Below are 15,671 nucleotides of genomic sequence, written 5' to 3'. Positions count from 1 at the left end.
GCAAGGTTTAGACCAACTTCCCTGCCTTTGGGCTGGTCCTGGCTGCTCTTGAGAAGTAGGGCTGACTTAGCCAGCTTAGCCTCAGGTGATCAGTCACACAGGGAACTCCTTGTTTCTATAAGTGGATGGTGGAGAGCCCCTAGACCTGGGAGTGGCACAGTATCAGGAGAGCCTCTTAAACCAAGACCGCCTATGCTAAGAGAACAGGACAGGGAAGCTTCTGAAAGGCAGTACTACCTCCCTATAGCTATACAGACTTATCTGCCGTCTGCCTCAGTTTCCTCATCTGTAAAATAGCAACAACAGCACCAACACAACTGCCAGGGGTACTGGGTTGTCATGAGGGATAAAATGAAATGATATTTATAAAACGTTGTGAATCTGAAAATGCTACTTAAATGTGATTTTATTGGTGAGTCATTTCAGTTGTGTCTGACTCTTTGTGACCCCATTTGGGGTTTTCTTGGCAAATATACTGAAGTGGTGTACCATTTCCTTCTGCAGCTCATTTTACAGGTGAGGAAACTGAGGCAAACAGGGTAAAATGACTTGCCCAGGGTCACATGGCTAGGAAGTGTCTGAGGCCAGATTTGAACTCAGGAGGATGAGTCTTTCTGACTCCAGACCTGAAATTCTATCTCCTGTGGCACCACCTAGCTGCCCATCTAAATGTGGTACATATATGTATACACACGTAGATGTGTATGTGTATATATACATACACACATATGTGTGTATGTATTTGTATGTCTACACATACACACAGACGCACATGACACATGCACATGCACACACAGAGGGGAGGACCTAAGGACCAGAAGAGCCAGTTCTGAATCTTACCTTGCACATTAGCTATCTGCGTGCCAATGACTAAGACACTTTACTTCCCACTTCAATGGAACTATAGTGAAGAGTGAGCTACGTTCAAATACTGGTTTCCCTGCTTCCTGTCTGTGTGACCTTGGGCGATCAATCAATCAGTTGGTATCTATTAATCAAACAATCCACAATTTGTTCATCAGTCAGCAGGCATTTATTAAGTGCAGACTATATACCAGGAGCTGGGGACGAAGGTACAGAGAAAGGCACGATTCCTGCCGGCGTCTCCTTCCTCTACCCCCTTCTCACACAGCCACGACTCTAGTTAGTTCAGGCCCTCTCGTCCACATTACTGAAAGAAAAAGACTGAGATTTGGCAGTTAAGGGGTACTGGTAATTTTGGAGAGGACAATTTTAGTTGAATTATCAGGCCAAAAGCCACATTGCAAAGAGTTGAGGAGTGTGTGAAAGGGAAGTTTAGGTAATGAGTGCAGACAGCTGAGAAAGGGCAGAAGATATAGGATAAGAAGATGAGGGGACGGTAGGATCTTTCCAGCCTTTTTTCAGTTGTGTCTTTATGAGCTGATTTGGAGTTTTCTTGGCAAAGATGCTGGAGTGGTTTGCCATTTCCTTCTCTGGCTCATTTGACAGATGAGGAGACTGAAACAATCAGATGAAGTGAACTGCCCAGGGTCACGGGTTGTTGACTTCTTTTTCAGTTTTGCCCAATCCTTCATGACCTTGTTTGGGTTTTCTTGGCAAAGACACTGGAGTGGTTTGCCATTTCTTTCTCCAGCTCATAGATTAATAACAACATAGAGGAGAGATTAGACTTCTATTTGGCTGTAATGGGTAGGACCAGATCAGTGGGTAGAAACTGAGATGAGGTCCTTTAGGCTTGATGTCAGGAAAAATTTCCCAACTGTGCCTCAAGAGGTGATAAATTCCTTCTTTTTGGACAACTTGAAACAGAGACTAAATGCCTACACGTCCACCATGTTGCTGTGGGGATTCTGTTTGCGTAGAGGTTACTAAAGTCCTTCCATGACTCTTAATTCTATGATTCATCTCTAGGATGGATTCTCGGCAGTGTGCCAACAGATAGGAGCTAAGTGAAGGGTCAAGGTTCTATCTCCATCTGTGATTCTAAGACGTCTACTCTCCTTTTCCATTTTGCTCAAGGCTCTTCTTCCCCTTTGCCTAGGGGAAATGGGATAAACCAGATCCAGGACTGTTCTCACAATGTCTTTTCATTGACTTCATCATGGCATCCAATCCCCTAACTGAAACTGCTCTCTCCAGAGTTTACCAATGACCTATTAACCACCAAACCCAATGGCCTTTTCTTAGGCCTCCTCCTTCTTGACCTCTCTACAGCCTTTGAAACAATCACCCTCTTTTCTTGTTATTCTCTTCTCTCTAGGTTTTCATGACAACGCGCTCTCTTGATTCTCCTACCTATCTGACCATCTTCTTTGCTAGATCTTCATTTCGTGGTCACTAATTGTGAGTGTCTTTCCAAGGCCTTCTTCTCTTCTCCCTCTATTCCATTTTGCTTACTGATCTCATGAGCTCCCATGGATTCAATGAACATCTCTATACTGATGGTTCTCAAATCTACTTAGCCAACCTTAACCTCTTTCCTGACATCCAGCCTCCTGTCTCCAACTGCCTCTTGGAGATCTCAAAGTGGATGTCCCATAGACATATTAAATTCAATGTGTCCAAAACTAAACTTGTTAATTTTCCCTCAAGCTTTCCCCTCGTCTTGACTTCCATATTGAGGGAACCACCATCTTCCCATTTAACCAAACTAGCAATCTGGGGGTCATCCTGTACTCATTCTTTCTCACCCTCCCTCCCAGTCCAATCAGTTGCCAAATCTTGTTGGTTTTACTTCTGCAACATCCCCCTTCTTTCTTCTGACATTGCCACCATCCTTTGTCGCCTCATAACTGGACTATGGCAATAGCTGGTGGTTGGTCTACCTGTCTCAAATCTCTCCCCCTTCCCGGTTCTTCCTCCATTTAGCTGTCAAATTGATCTTCCAAAAGTGAAAATCTGACCATATCACTCCCTATTGCCAGGGTGGAGAGCTTGCAGCCTCAAGGCCACACGTGGCCCTCTAGGTCCTCGAGTGTGGCCCTTTGACTGAGTCCAAGTTTTACAGAACAAATCCCTCTAGGTCCTCGAGTGTGGCCCTTTGACTGAGTCCAAGTTTTACAGAACAAATCCCTCTAGGTCCTCGAGTGTGGCCCTTTGACTGAGTCCAAGTTTTACAGAACAAATCCCTCTAGGTCCTTGAATGTGGCCCTTTGACTGAGTCCAAGTTTTATTTGTTCTGTAAAACTTGGACTCAATCAAAGGGCCACACTCGAGGACCTAGAGGGCCATACGTGGCCTTGAGGCTGTAGGTTCCCCACCCCTGCCCTATTCAATCAACTCCAGTGGCTCCATATTGCTTCCAGGATCAAATATAAAAGCCTTGGTTTGGCATTCGAAGCCCTTCACAAGTTGGCTGACTTGATCTTTCCGGACTTCTTATGCCTTACTCCCCTTTCCTAACTTCCTTCAAGTTCTAGTTAAAAGTCTTGCCTTCTGCAAGTTTTTCACAATCCTCTTTAATCTTAGTGGCCCCCCCCCAATTTATCCTCTATAGCTTATTTATACAATTGTTTTCATGTTGTCTCCCTCATTAGACTTTGAGCTTCCTGAGGGCAGGGACTGTCTTCTTTTCTCTTGCCTTCCTTTGTATCTCAGGCACTTAGGCCAGTACTGGGCACATAGTAGTAGGTGCTTTAAAAAATGCTCGTCGACTTGAACTTGCTTGTCTTTTCTTGGTCACTCCAATGCTGAATACTCTTATCCCCTGACATCTTTACCAGTTTTCTGACTCCAGGGCCTACTAAGTTCTTTCTACTTGTACCACAATACCTCCTGAAAAAAGCTACCGTTGGTCATTCCCTGACAAACGGTTCATATGGAAGCTTTCCACCTGGACTAACTTGACTTGGCTTCTACACCATAGCTTGAGACCTGGAGTTTTCCTCAGGGTTACTGGCCGTTGTGAGCTCAGCTGACTGACCAGCACGCTGGTGAATCAAGCTGGTGAATCAGCAGTGGTGACAATGTGGTACATCAGAAAGAGTGAAAGATCTGGATCTGGAGACTGAGAGAGCTCAACTCCGGTGCCACCTCTGTCACTTAGTGACTTTAGGGAAGTCCCTTCACCTCTGTGGGTCTCAGTTTTCTCATCTGTAAAACAAAGGGGTTGGACTAGATAGCCTCAGAGGTCCTCTGCAGTTCTAAATCCATGATCCTATGATGCCTGCATGACATCTGGACTGGAAAGCTCTGCTGGGACCATCTGGCTCTGAGAGGCTCAATCTGATTAATCCTCCTAGTCATTGCTATTCTTGGATTCTCTGATGCTGTGACTCAGCATAAATCAAAATCTTTTGTACCCTCAGTGTGGAGAAATAGCAATGCTTTCTTTCCCAAGGTAGGCTCTCTGTTGATCCTTAACTGTTTACTTTGAGATTGGCTGAAGTATATGGAGCCGTTTTTGCTTTGTATCACTTTGCAAAGTGCTTTACATGTATTACATCATTTGAACCTCACAGTCCTGTGGTGTACCAATAGGGATAAAGATTGGATTTATGATTTCATTGGTATGGAACTCTCAAATAAGGAAACTCCTTCTACTAATGCAGATAGTCACCTTCTCTGCAATTTATAAGTTAAATGACTTCTCCAGGGTCATGTAGTTTCCCTAGATGTTATTGTCATCCTTATTTTTCAAATGAGGAAACTGAGGCTGAGAGAGATGAAATGACTTAGGGGAGCACAGCAGTGTGGTGGACAGAGCACTGGCTTTGTATTCAGAAGACCTGGTTTCTAATCTAAGCTGATGTGAAAACTGAGGCAGAGGTTAAATGACTTGTCCAGAGTCGCACAACTAGTCAGTGTCTGAGGCTGGATTTGCACTCAGGTCTTCCTGACTCCAGGTCCAGTACTCTATCCACCATACCACCAATTGCCTACAGATGCCTGGTCATCGTTCCAGACCAACTCTTCCCCACCTTCTTTCGCAGATGATGAAACTGAGGCCCAGAGAAAGTATGTATCACGTACTAGATCACAGGTGGTAAGGGGCAAGAGTTTGAGAGCTTAGCAGTGCAGGCCAGAAGCCAGCAATAGAGGAAGAATTCAGTTGGGGAGAGAATCTGCTCCACCAACATATAGTAATCATTGTATGATCTTGTGTTCAAGTTATCTTTCAGCCAGTCGTGATCATAAAGATGTGAAGTGCCCTAGGGAATCATTTATGAAAACCTATCTGCTTCCATTTCAGGCAGCCAATGGGCATTTATTAAGAGCCAAGCACTGTGCTAAGTACTAGGAATACAAAGGCAGAACTTGTCCCACACTCCCTGCCAAGGAAATCACAGTCTAATGGAGGAAGACAACATACAAACAAATATGTACAAATTATCTATAGGATAAATAGGAAAGAATCAACAGAGAGAAGGCACTAGAATTAAGAAGGGCTGACGAAAACTTCCTGTAGAAAGTGGGATTTTAGCTGGGACTTGAAAAAAATCCAGGATGTGGAGATGAAGAAAGGGAGCATCTCAGGCATGAGGGACAGCCAGAGAAAATGCCCAGAGCCGAGAGATGGAACGTCTTGTGTGAGGGATAGTAAGGAAGCCAGTGTCACTGGACTGAAAAGTCCCATAATACTTGAGGTAGGTGTGTAGAACATGGGCAAAAAGATTTGAAAAGATGAGAAAGTAGGTATATGGGCAGCTAAGAGATATAGTGGGTCTGGAGTCAAGACCAGAATTCAAATCTGGTCTCAGACGCTTCCTAGCTACGTGACCCTGGGCAAGTCACTTCACCCTGTTTGCCTCAGTTTCCTCATCTGTAAAATGAGCTGGAGAAGGAAATGGCAAAACACTCCAGTGTCTCTGCCAAGAAAACTCCAAAGAGTCAGACACAACTGAAAAATGATTAAACGATATCCTCTTTTACCTGGACCATTGCAGTCTCCTCCGCGATGGTCTCTTTGCCTCAGGTGTCTGCCTACTCTAATCCAGCCTCAGTACACTCACCAGAATGATTCACCGTCCACTCTGTGACACCGCCTTCCAGCGGTGATTGTTATTTCTTCATCCTGAACCTCATTTTCCAATGTACTGATTTCCCCAAGTCCCCATCCTGTGCCCATCATTACTCGGAAGTCATGTCAGCCAACCTCCTTTGGAGGACTTTGGGAGCATCTTCGTAAAACCTCTCTGCTTCTTCATCCTCTACTAGGGATGCAGGACTCATGAGTTTGTTTAAGGTGACGTCTTTGCCACTAACCTTATAAACATCACAAGGCAGAGTGACCTTGCTTTATGCAATTGATATAATCCCCCCAAATCCTATATCCTCTGACTCATTTTTCAAATGGATACCTTTTGTTTGTACATCGACTTTATTTAGAGCACTGGGCCTGATGTCTTCCTGAGTTCAAATCTAGCCTCAGACACTTATTAGCTGTGTGACCCTGGGCAAATCACTTCACTTTGTTTGCCTGAGTTTCCTCATCTGTAAAATGAGCCAGAGAAGGAAATGGCAAACCACGCCAGTATCTCTGCCAAGAAAACCCCAAATGGGGTCACGAAGAGTCAGACATGAGTGAAAACAACTGAACAACAACAACAATATTTTTCAATCTTCCCTCTCCTTCTCCCTATGCAATAAGCCATCCCTTGTAAGAAAGAATGAAAAAAGAAAATGGAAATACAGTTTAAGAGAACATTGTCTAAGTCTGACAGCATATGCAGTGTTCCACACCCATAGTCCCCCGCTTATGCAAAGAAGGGAACAGGATATATTTTCTCACTTCTCTGTTGTCCAGCTGGGTCATTATAATTTCACAATAGTCACTTCTCTCAATCATACTTATATGCTCTCGAGAAGCTCGCTCTCTAGAGGGTGACACCTATGAAGATTTTTCTCATTGTTTCAAAATATGAGTATTTTTTCTCTTTTCTTTTAAATCTGGATCTACAAGTCTTGGAATATTGTGTTCACCTCTGGGTATAGCAGTTGAAGAAAATCCAACACCACCCTCAGAGTCAGGAATCTGTGATACATACTGGCTGTGTGACTGTGGGCATGTCATTTGCTTCTCAGTCTCAGTATCTTTATCTATAAAATGAGGGGGTTGGATGTAATGATCTTTAAAGACCCTTTTGATTGTACTAAGATGTTGTGATCTGCATTGGTAGAATATTTCCACACCTTCCACACAGTGTACGAAGGTCCCTACACTGGTAAAATCACAAGTCTAGGATCTCCCCCCCCACTTCTTCTCCCCTCCAAAAGTGACAAATTGGAGCATGACCAGAAAAGGTGAACAAGCCTGGAAAACATCATCTGATAAAAGCTGGAGAAACTAGGGCTGTCTGAAGGGAGAAAAGATTTAGAGTACCTACAATAGCTGTCTTCAAATATTTGAAGGGATCTTACACAGGAGAGGAAACAGATGTTCTATGTAGCTTTGGAGGATGAACTAGAATCAGTGAGTGGAAATTACAAAGAAGGGGAATTTTGTTCAGTGCTAGAATGAGCTTTCCAAATATTTGAGCAGTCTAACAAAAGAATTCCATTCAACTCAATAAACATTCATTATGCTCTATTTGTGAGCGAGGATTAGCACACGGTATGCTGGGCTCAGAATCAGGAAGACCTGGGTTCGTATCTCCCCTCTCACACTAGCCAATCGTTTAACCACTATTTGTCTCAGACAGCTCCCTAGAACAGATCTACCAAGTTATAAATGGGTGGCAATTCATGTTGGTGGAGCGAGTTTCCACCCAGGAAGTTCCCCATACTGACAAAATCACAGATTCTTCGTGTATTCATTTATGTTCAGGGCACTGTGCTAGGCTTTGGAATAGGCTACTTTGTCAGGGGCAGTGAGCCCTACTGCAAATATTTAAGCAGAACCAGGATACTATCTATGACTGAAGGATTTGTACATTGGATGGGAATTTGGATTAGGTAACTTCAGAGATTCCTTTTTAACTCCAAAGAATTTTTGTGATATATCAAGTTGGCTAGAAATGTAATACATCCAGGGATGTCTTGGAGCCAGCTGTAGCTGGCTGGCAAGAGCCGGTTGTTAAATTTTCAGCAGGAGCATTTGCACTTTGGCAATTGAAAAAGGCTAAACCACGGCTTAATTTATTGTTTTGTGGATTACCTACACTTCAAGAAAAGGTTAATGGTACAAATTAAACTTAAAAGTGTATTGTGGGTTTGTTTGTTCTTCTGGAGAGCTGGTTGTTAAACTTTTACCATCACACTCCTGGAAACCACTCTAAACTCTCCGTAAGGGCAGCTGCTGCTGGTGTTGTGAGCATTCAGCCACAGACATCAGCAACCTTTACATCCATCGTAGAGGCTGGAGCTGGGCTCTCATTGGGTTTGACATGTCTGAGTCACAGACAAGTCACTCAATTTTCCCTAGCTTTGAAAAGCACCTCCTGCTGGTGAACCAGCAAGTGGTCAGTGCCATTAGAAGAAATTGGGAGGCCAAGGGAATGAACAGGTGAGTGGACAAATTTGACTGGCCATCTGAATTTTCCTAGATCTTCTACATCTCGTCCTTTTTCTACACTGTCAACTTCACGTGGCACCTTTACATGGACCTGAAGGTGAAATACAACCAGAATATCTACTCAGCCTCTGCAATGGTGAGTGTAGCTTGGGGAATACAAGGAGAGTCTATTGACACTTCCCTCCTTAGGAGAGAAGGTGGGGGGCTACAGGTGAGGAATGGAACTTATGCTGTCAGGCTTGGACACTAAGCTGCTTTTCTCTGGTCCAAGGTGGGACTCAACTGGTGTGGGGGTGAGATATATTAGGAAATAGCTGTAATGTCAAAATAAAAAGCATGGATAAAACTTTTTAAAAAATTAATGTAAGGGACAGGTGGCACCATAGTGGATAGAGCACCAGCCTTAAAGTCAGGAGGACCTGAGTACAAATTTGGCCTCCGACACATATGAGTTATGTGATCCTGGGCAAGTCACTTAATCCCAATGACCTCCAAAACAATTTTTTTTTTTAAAAGAGGAGTATGGTGAGGCAGGGGAAAGAATGTTGGTCCTGGAGTCAGAGGACCTGGGTTTGAATCCTGGCTCTGCCACTTACTATTTATATAACCTCAAGCAAATCACTGAAGCTTTCTGGGTCTCAGTTTCCTCATCTGTAAAATGAGAGAATTGAATTAGATAATCTCTAAAATATCTTTCAGTTATGAGCCCATGAAAAAATGAGGTCTTTCTACCTTTTCTTTTTGCTTAGGCAATTTAGGGTTAAGTGACTTGCCCAGGGTCACCCTGCTAGTAAGTGTCTGAGGCTGGATTTGAACTCTGGCCCTCCTGATTCCAAGGCCAGAGCTCTAACCACTGCATCACCTAGCTGCCCCTCTTTCTACCCTTTTCAAAGTATATTAGGGTCTACTCTTGGCCCCAGGTGTACTGGGTGGGATTTAATTAAAGAAGACCTTTGCTCCTTGGCCTCCCAGAGTTCCCCTTCTGTGTCCCTGGCTTTGGGAAAGCCACCCTCAGAGTGGACCATAACCTGGTGGAAATAAAAAAAAAATTAGATTCTGCTTTCCAGAAAAGCTTTTTTTTTTTTTTTGAGGATAGGAAGCTCAGGAGGCTTAGAAATGGGACCTTCCTCAAGTCCTTGGGTCTTTGAGTCAAGAAGAAGCCACTATTCACTGTGGGTTCACCCATCCTAGCCATAATCTGAAATGCAGGCATCGGACGGGAGCAGGGATTTATTCTGCTCTGACGGTCAAAAGATGAAGAGTACTTAACCTTTGGTTAACACCCTGGCCACAGAGATGGATATTTAACCTGAAGAAGACTTAGTGGCTCCAGGAGAGCTGTCTTCAAGTATTTAGAGGGCTGTCCAGTGAAAGAAGAGAGAGACTTGGTCTGCTTGGCCCCACAGGGCAGATCCAGGAGCTAGGAGTGGATTAATGTTGCATGTCAGGAAGGGCTTCCTAACAGTTGGGGCTATCTCCAGTTGGGATGGGCTCCTCCTCCTTGGGGGTCTTCAAGCAGAGCCATGTGGGTTTTAAAGGGGATTCTTGTTCACGTATGGACTTCACATAATGACCACTGAGGTCTCTTCCAGCTATCTAGATCAGGACAGAGGCATCTTCCAGGAGGAGAAGGCTGCCGGGAAATGGTAGAGAAGGTCAGAGACTCAGGTTTGAGGCTGGCTGTCTTTCTAGTATGCTGTGATGCCCATGACATTTATTTTGTATATAATCTCTGTGTGTGTGTGTGTGTGTGTGTGTGTGTGTGTGTGTGTGTGTGTATATATATCAGTCAGTTAATAAGCATTTATTAAGTGCCTATGGTATGCCAGGCACAGTGATAAGCCCTGGGGATACAAAAAAGGCACAAGCTCCTTCCCTCACAGGAGCTTACAGTCTAATGGGGGAGATTGTAAGCAAACAAACATGTACAAGCTAACTACAGGATAAATAGGAAATAATCAATGGCAGGAAAGTACTAGAATGAAAAGGAGTTGGGAAAGACTTCCTGGAGTAGGTGAGATTTTAACTGAGACTTGAAAGAAACCAAGGAAGTCAGGAGGCCAGATGATGCCTATTCCAGGCATGGGGGAGAGCCAGAGAAAACGCCAAGAGATGAGAGATGGAGCGTCTTACTCAAGGCACAGTAAAGAGGCCAGTGTCCCTGGACTGAAGAGTACACGCTGGGGAATAAGGTATGAGAAGAATGGAAATGCAGGGGGACGCTAGGCAGCGAAGGGCAGTGAAACACCAAACAGAACGTCATCTCCCCTTATAGAATGTAAGTCTCTTGAGGGAAGGTCCTGTTTTATTTTTGGTTTTATGTCCCCAATGCCCAATGAAGTACCTGCCATACAGCTTAATAAATAACCTCCCTGGCTGTCTCCTTTGTAAAGGGGGGATGACACTTGAATGAAGGATTATTCCTGCTATTCCTAGTGGACAGAGTTCAGGCCTTGGAGTTAAGAAGGCTCTTTGTGAATTCAAATCTGGACTCAGACCCTTACTAGCTGTGTGACCCTGGACAAGTCACTTAAACCTGTTTGCCTCAGTTTCTCATCTGTAAAAGGTCTTTCCCCAGGCCTCAGCCAGTTGTCTTGACATATGTCTTGCCACTGGACTTTGATGCCTCTTGGGGGAGAGAGTGAGGCTGACTTTTTAGAGCTTTGGCTTACTTAAATCCGGTTCATGCACAAGTCAAGGCATTACCCATGAAGTCACGGGTCCTCTTCCAGAACCAAGGACAACATCTGTTTCTGCAATAAATATGGATTGATTTCTTCTATGTATCCCTAGTGCTCAGCACTGTAAACGATCAATAAATGTCTTGAATTTGATTGAAAGGCAGGGGCACTTAATAACTGTTGTTGGAGTCAGTCTCCTTCCTGGGGCTCTGCAGCATCTGTCTGGCCAATGTCTGCTTTATTCTGTGCTTGAACAGTTCTTTCATGCCCTGCTGAGGACCGGCTAAGGAAGGAGTGTGAGTCGCAGGCATCCTGAGGTCTTTCTCCTGCTTTCTGCCTCCCTGGGTTACATCTGTCTTGTCCCTCCCATCTGCCTTTGTCTTTTGGCGATAGCCAAGGGTGAGAAAGCAGGAACATGGGAGGTGACCGGGGCTCGAGAAAGGGCATGAAATGGGAGAAAGCGCAGACTCCTCCCTCATCGCTTTGCTCGGTTGGCACTCTCCTGTTTGAGTTGGTCAGTCCCAGAATCTGGGAGCTTGGAAGAGACCTCAGAGGATTTCCATCAGCTCAGCCCTTCCCTAGACAAGCACCCCCTGTATAATACCAGAGCAGGAGCCCTGTCACAGCACAAATAGCACTGGTTATGTAGTTGAAGGGCCCGGGTTCCTATTTCAGCCATGATACTTATTACCACACCTCTTCGGGCCTCAGTTTCTCCATCTGTAAAAACAACAGAGTCAGACTTGATAGCCCCCTGAGCTCTCTTTTAGTTCATAGCTCATAACAAGTGGTCATCCAGCTTTTGCTTGAAGGCACGTAGGGAAAAGGAATTCACTGCTTTCTGGGACAGCTCACTGCATTTTGGGGCACTCTTCATTGTTAGGAGGATCTTCTTCATTGCATGTTTCTTTTTTTTTTAATTTTTAGGCAATTGGGGCTGACTTGCCCAGGGTCACACAGCTAGTAAGTGTCCGGGGCTGGATTTGAACTCAGGTCCTCCTGACTCCAAGGCTGTGCTCTATCCACTGAGCCATCTAGCTACCCCTTATATCATTGCTAAAATTTCCTCTTTGCACTGTCTCTCCATTGCACTATCTCCTGGGTCTGCCCCCAAGGTCTGGCAGAACGAGGTGGATCTCTCTTCCACATGACATCCCTTCTTCTGCATTTTCTCTTCTCCACATCCATCATCTCCAGTTTCATTGATATGACATGAGGTCAAGGTTTTCCACCACCCTGGTTGCCCACTTCAGGACACTCTCTGGCTAATCAACGTAACTTCCTAAAATATGATGGCCTAGATCTTAACGTAATCAATCAATCAACTGATTAATAAGTACTTATTACTTAGCCACCTTAGCCAAACACTATGGCCAGTTATAAGGGGGAGGGTGGGACACGGAAGGAAAAGATCTTCCTTGCCCTTATTTTAAGCAATATTCCATACAACCAAATTCTAGTCAATTTAAGGAGTTTTCAGTGTCTTATTTTTCTACACTTGGACGGTGGTGTGTGAGAGACAGCAGTGGTTGGAGGGTTGGTTTTATTTTTTTGGGGGGTAGGCAATGGGGTTAAGTGACTTGCCCAGGGTCACACAGCTAGTATTATGTGTCTGAGGCCAGATTTGAACTCAGGTCCTCCTGAATTCAGGGCCGGTGCTCTATCCACTGTGCCACCTAGCTGCCCCTGAGGGTTGGTTTTAGAATCAGGAAAACCTGAACTCAAGTCACATTTATGACACACCCTGGGCAAGTCACTTAACCCTCAGTGTCCCAGACAACTTTCCATGGCTGTAAATTGCAGATAGGTTGCTCATTTGCCTTGGTAGAGGGATTTCACTTAAAGTTCCCATAACTCATGAGATCTTAAGTCTGGTTTAAAAATATCCTCCCTCATCTCTTAATTCTGTTAATTATCTTTCATTTGTTGCTGGTAAGGCATTTTTTAGTCGTTTCTGACTTTCTATGACCCTGTTTGGGGTTTTCTTGGCAAAGATACTGGAGTGATTTGTCATTTCCTTCTCCACATAATTTTACAGAGGGGGAAACTGAGGCAAACATGGTGAAGTGACTTGCCCAGAGTCACATAACTAATAAGTGTCTGAGGCTGGATTTAAACTCAAGTCTTCTTATTATAAACTCTTCAAAGGCAAGGATTGTACCTCTATTCCCTTAACCTGTGGGTACCACAGGCACTGCGTTAGCAGTGAGGCACTGATCTGCACTGGCAGGAGGGAATCTGGTTGGTGTTTATCCTCTTGGGATCTTTCCTGTAATGCAGCAGCCTAGTCCTAGAACACTGATCCCATTTGTCATTCTCACAGGACTACACCTCCAGAGTTGGATGGATAGCTGTTGTTTTGTCCAGGTGAGATTCTGCCTCTCCTTCCTCTTCTTGTAAGGGTCTGAGTTCTCCAGATGCCAGGTACCAAGAAACAGGAGAATCAGTTGGTGAATGGCTAAACAAATTATGGGACTCAAATATAGTGGAATATTGCTGTGTTGTAAGAAATAATGAATGTGATGGATCTAGAGAGGCATGGGAAGACTGTAGAAACTGATTCAGAGAGAAGCAAGCAGGACCAGGAAGACAGAATATACAATGATGACAATGTTCTTAGAGAATTATGGTAGCAAGAAAAAAGCATCTATCTTTTCTGAGAGGTGTGTGTGTGTGTGTTGGTGGGAGGCATGGGAGGGAGTCTGGAGGGAAGGGAAGTTCACAAAATGTTCCATTCCTGAGGGTCACGTCGTCTCTCTTCCTAGCCTAATCCCTCTGCTGCTGATGGTACCTGTATTCTGTCTGGGAAACAGCAGCGAATGTTTCCATAACTTCAGCCAGAGTCATAGGTATGTAAAATTCAAATCTATCAACTCTACTCTTTTTCCTTTTATCTTCCAGGACCAGAACCATTCTCTTCCTCACTTCTCTTTCCAGTCTTATTTCATATTATTCCCCTTCATGGACTCTTGGTTCTTGTCAAGTTGGCCCCGTACTGATTCCACCTCTTGCCTCCTCCTCCTCTTTGTTCTTCTTCTTCTTCTTCTTCTTCTTCTTCTTGTTCTTCTTCTTCTTCTTCTTCTTCTTTTCTCTCTCTCTCTCTCTCTCTCTCTCTCTCTCTCTCTCTCTCTCTCTCTCTCTCTCTCTCTCTCTCTCTTCCTCTCTCTCGAAATTGGGGTTGTGACTCACCTAGGGTCACACAGCTAGTAAGTCTCTGAAGCCAGATTTAAACTCAGATCCTGTGTACTATCCTCTGCACCACCTATCTGCACCTCCTCCTCTATCTCTCAAGGAATCTCTGGCTTCCTTGAAAACCCAGTTTAAGTGGCACCTCCTATATCAGCTTTTCCTAATCTCATGCCCTGAAGTGATTAGTACTCCCTACCTCTCGATTACTTCATATTATTTTGTTTGTATGTTGCATTTGCTTGCTTGTGTATACTTTGTATCTCCCTAGTTGAGGGCAGGGTCTGGTTCATTATTGTCTTTGTATCTTCCTCACCCTCCCCTTGACTAGCATACAGCAGGGCTTAATAAATGTTTGCTGATTGATTTCCTCCCCAGTGCCTAGTGCAGTTCCTTGCACATAGTAGCTAAATGTTTGTTGATATATCGTTGGTTGTTGGGTGGTGGCTGTGGGGTATGAGCTATGGACCATGGCTAGAGAAGTGGCTGACTCCATCAGAATTATTAATGATGATAAGAACTGAGAGACAGTGTGGCATAATGGATCAAGAGTGGATCAAGAAGATCTAGGTTCAAGTCCTGCCCCTGCACACAGTGACTATGACCCTAGGCAAATCACTTAACCATTCAGTGCCATGGATGACTCTCTAAGACTGCAGTCAGAGACATGCCGATCTGAATTGGCAGAGGAAGTTTTCTCATCTGGGAGTTATCAATATAATAGGTAGACTGTGTATCAGAGATAATACAGAAATGTTTCACTCTGCTTCTTTAGGGAGACTAGGTTTCTCCCTTTATGGGGAGGGGGAGGACAGCTGTGGCTGGGTGCTCATTTCCTTACTCTGCTGTCTCCAGAATTAATTCCAGCCCAATACCCCTACTATCTATTACATATCGGATATTTGAAGTCTAATGGCATGATCATTTTTTGTTTGGTTGGTTTTTGGAGAGGGGAGATTTGGATAAAAGCCATTTTCCCTGGTAACAGTTTCTCGCCAGACCTGGAGAATAGCTATGAATTTAATCCTGGCCAGTTTAGCGTCCCCTCTTACCAAACATGTATTACACAAAAGAATCACGGATGCTGGGCAAACATCAAAACAAGCAGTAAAGCAGTAATTGGGGAAGCCAGACAGGTGCATTTAGGTGATGGAGTACTCAAGAGTTAGGGAGCCCTATGTCCCAGAGAGAGATGAAATCTGGGCACTGCCACAGAGAAAGTGAACTCACCCAACAAGTCCGTTCCCAGCAGTCTCTGTGGGTGTAGATGCTTGGAATCAAGGTACCTGTTGAGGTGCCAGCTCTTCCCTACGTAACTCTGGTTTGGTGGGCTCTCAAAGTCTATACCTCACTTTCTCTTTTCTTGCTCT

The 15,671-nt window shown here is 44.4% G+C and overlaps 1 protein-coding gene across 4 annotated transcripts in view; it reads left to right on the top strand.

Moving 5' to 3' along the window:
• Positions 1 to 15,671, top strand: part of TMEM116 (transmembrane protein 116) — a 47,207-nt gene that overhangs the window by 24,077 nt on the left and 7,459 nt on the right. For 3 of the 4 annotated variants that reach the window (XM_078154315.1, XM_078154318.1, XM_078154317.1), the window contains 4 exons: positions 8,466 to 8,570; positions 10,027 to 10,089; positions 13,439 to 13,482; positions 13,881 to 13,964. In XM_078154315.1, the coding sequence (XP_078010441.1) occupies positions 8,466 to 8,570; positions 10,027 to 10,089; positions 13,439 to 13,482; positions 13,881 to 13,964 (296 nt within the window). The remainder of the gene's footprint in view (positions 1 to 8,465; positions 8,571 to 10,026; positions 10,090 to 13,438; positions 13,483 to 13,880; positions 13,965 to 15,671) is intronic. The other variant, XM_078154314.1, reaches the window with a different exon arrangement.

This window comes from Phascolarctos cinereus, unplaced genomic scaffold (assembly GCF_003287225.1).
Source record: "Phascolarctos cinereus isolate Bilbo 61053 unplaced genomic scaffold, phaCin_HiC Scaffold_4;HRSCAF=312, whole genome shotgun sequence".
In the NCBI taxonomy this organism is placed as follows: Eukaryota; Metazoa; Chordata; class Mammalia; order Diprotodontia; family Phascolarctidae; genus Phascolarctos; species Phascolarctos cinereus.
Note: the sequence above shows the minus strand (reverse complement) of the source record. Positions and strands in the feature narration are given on the sequence as shown.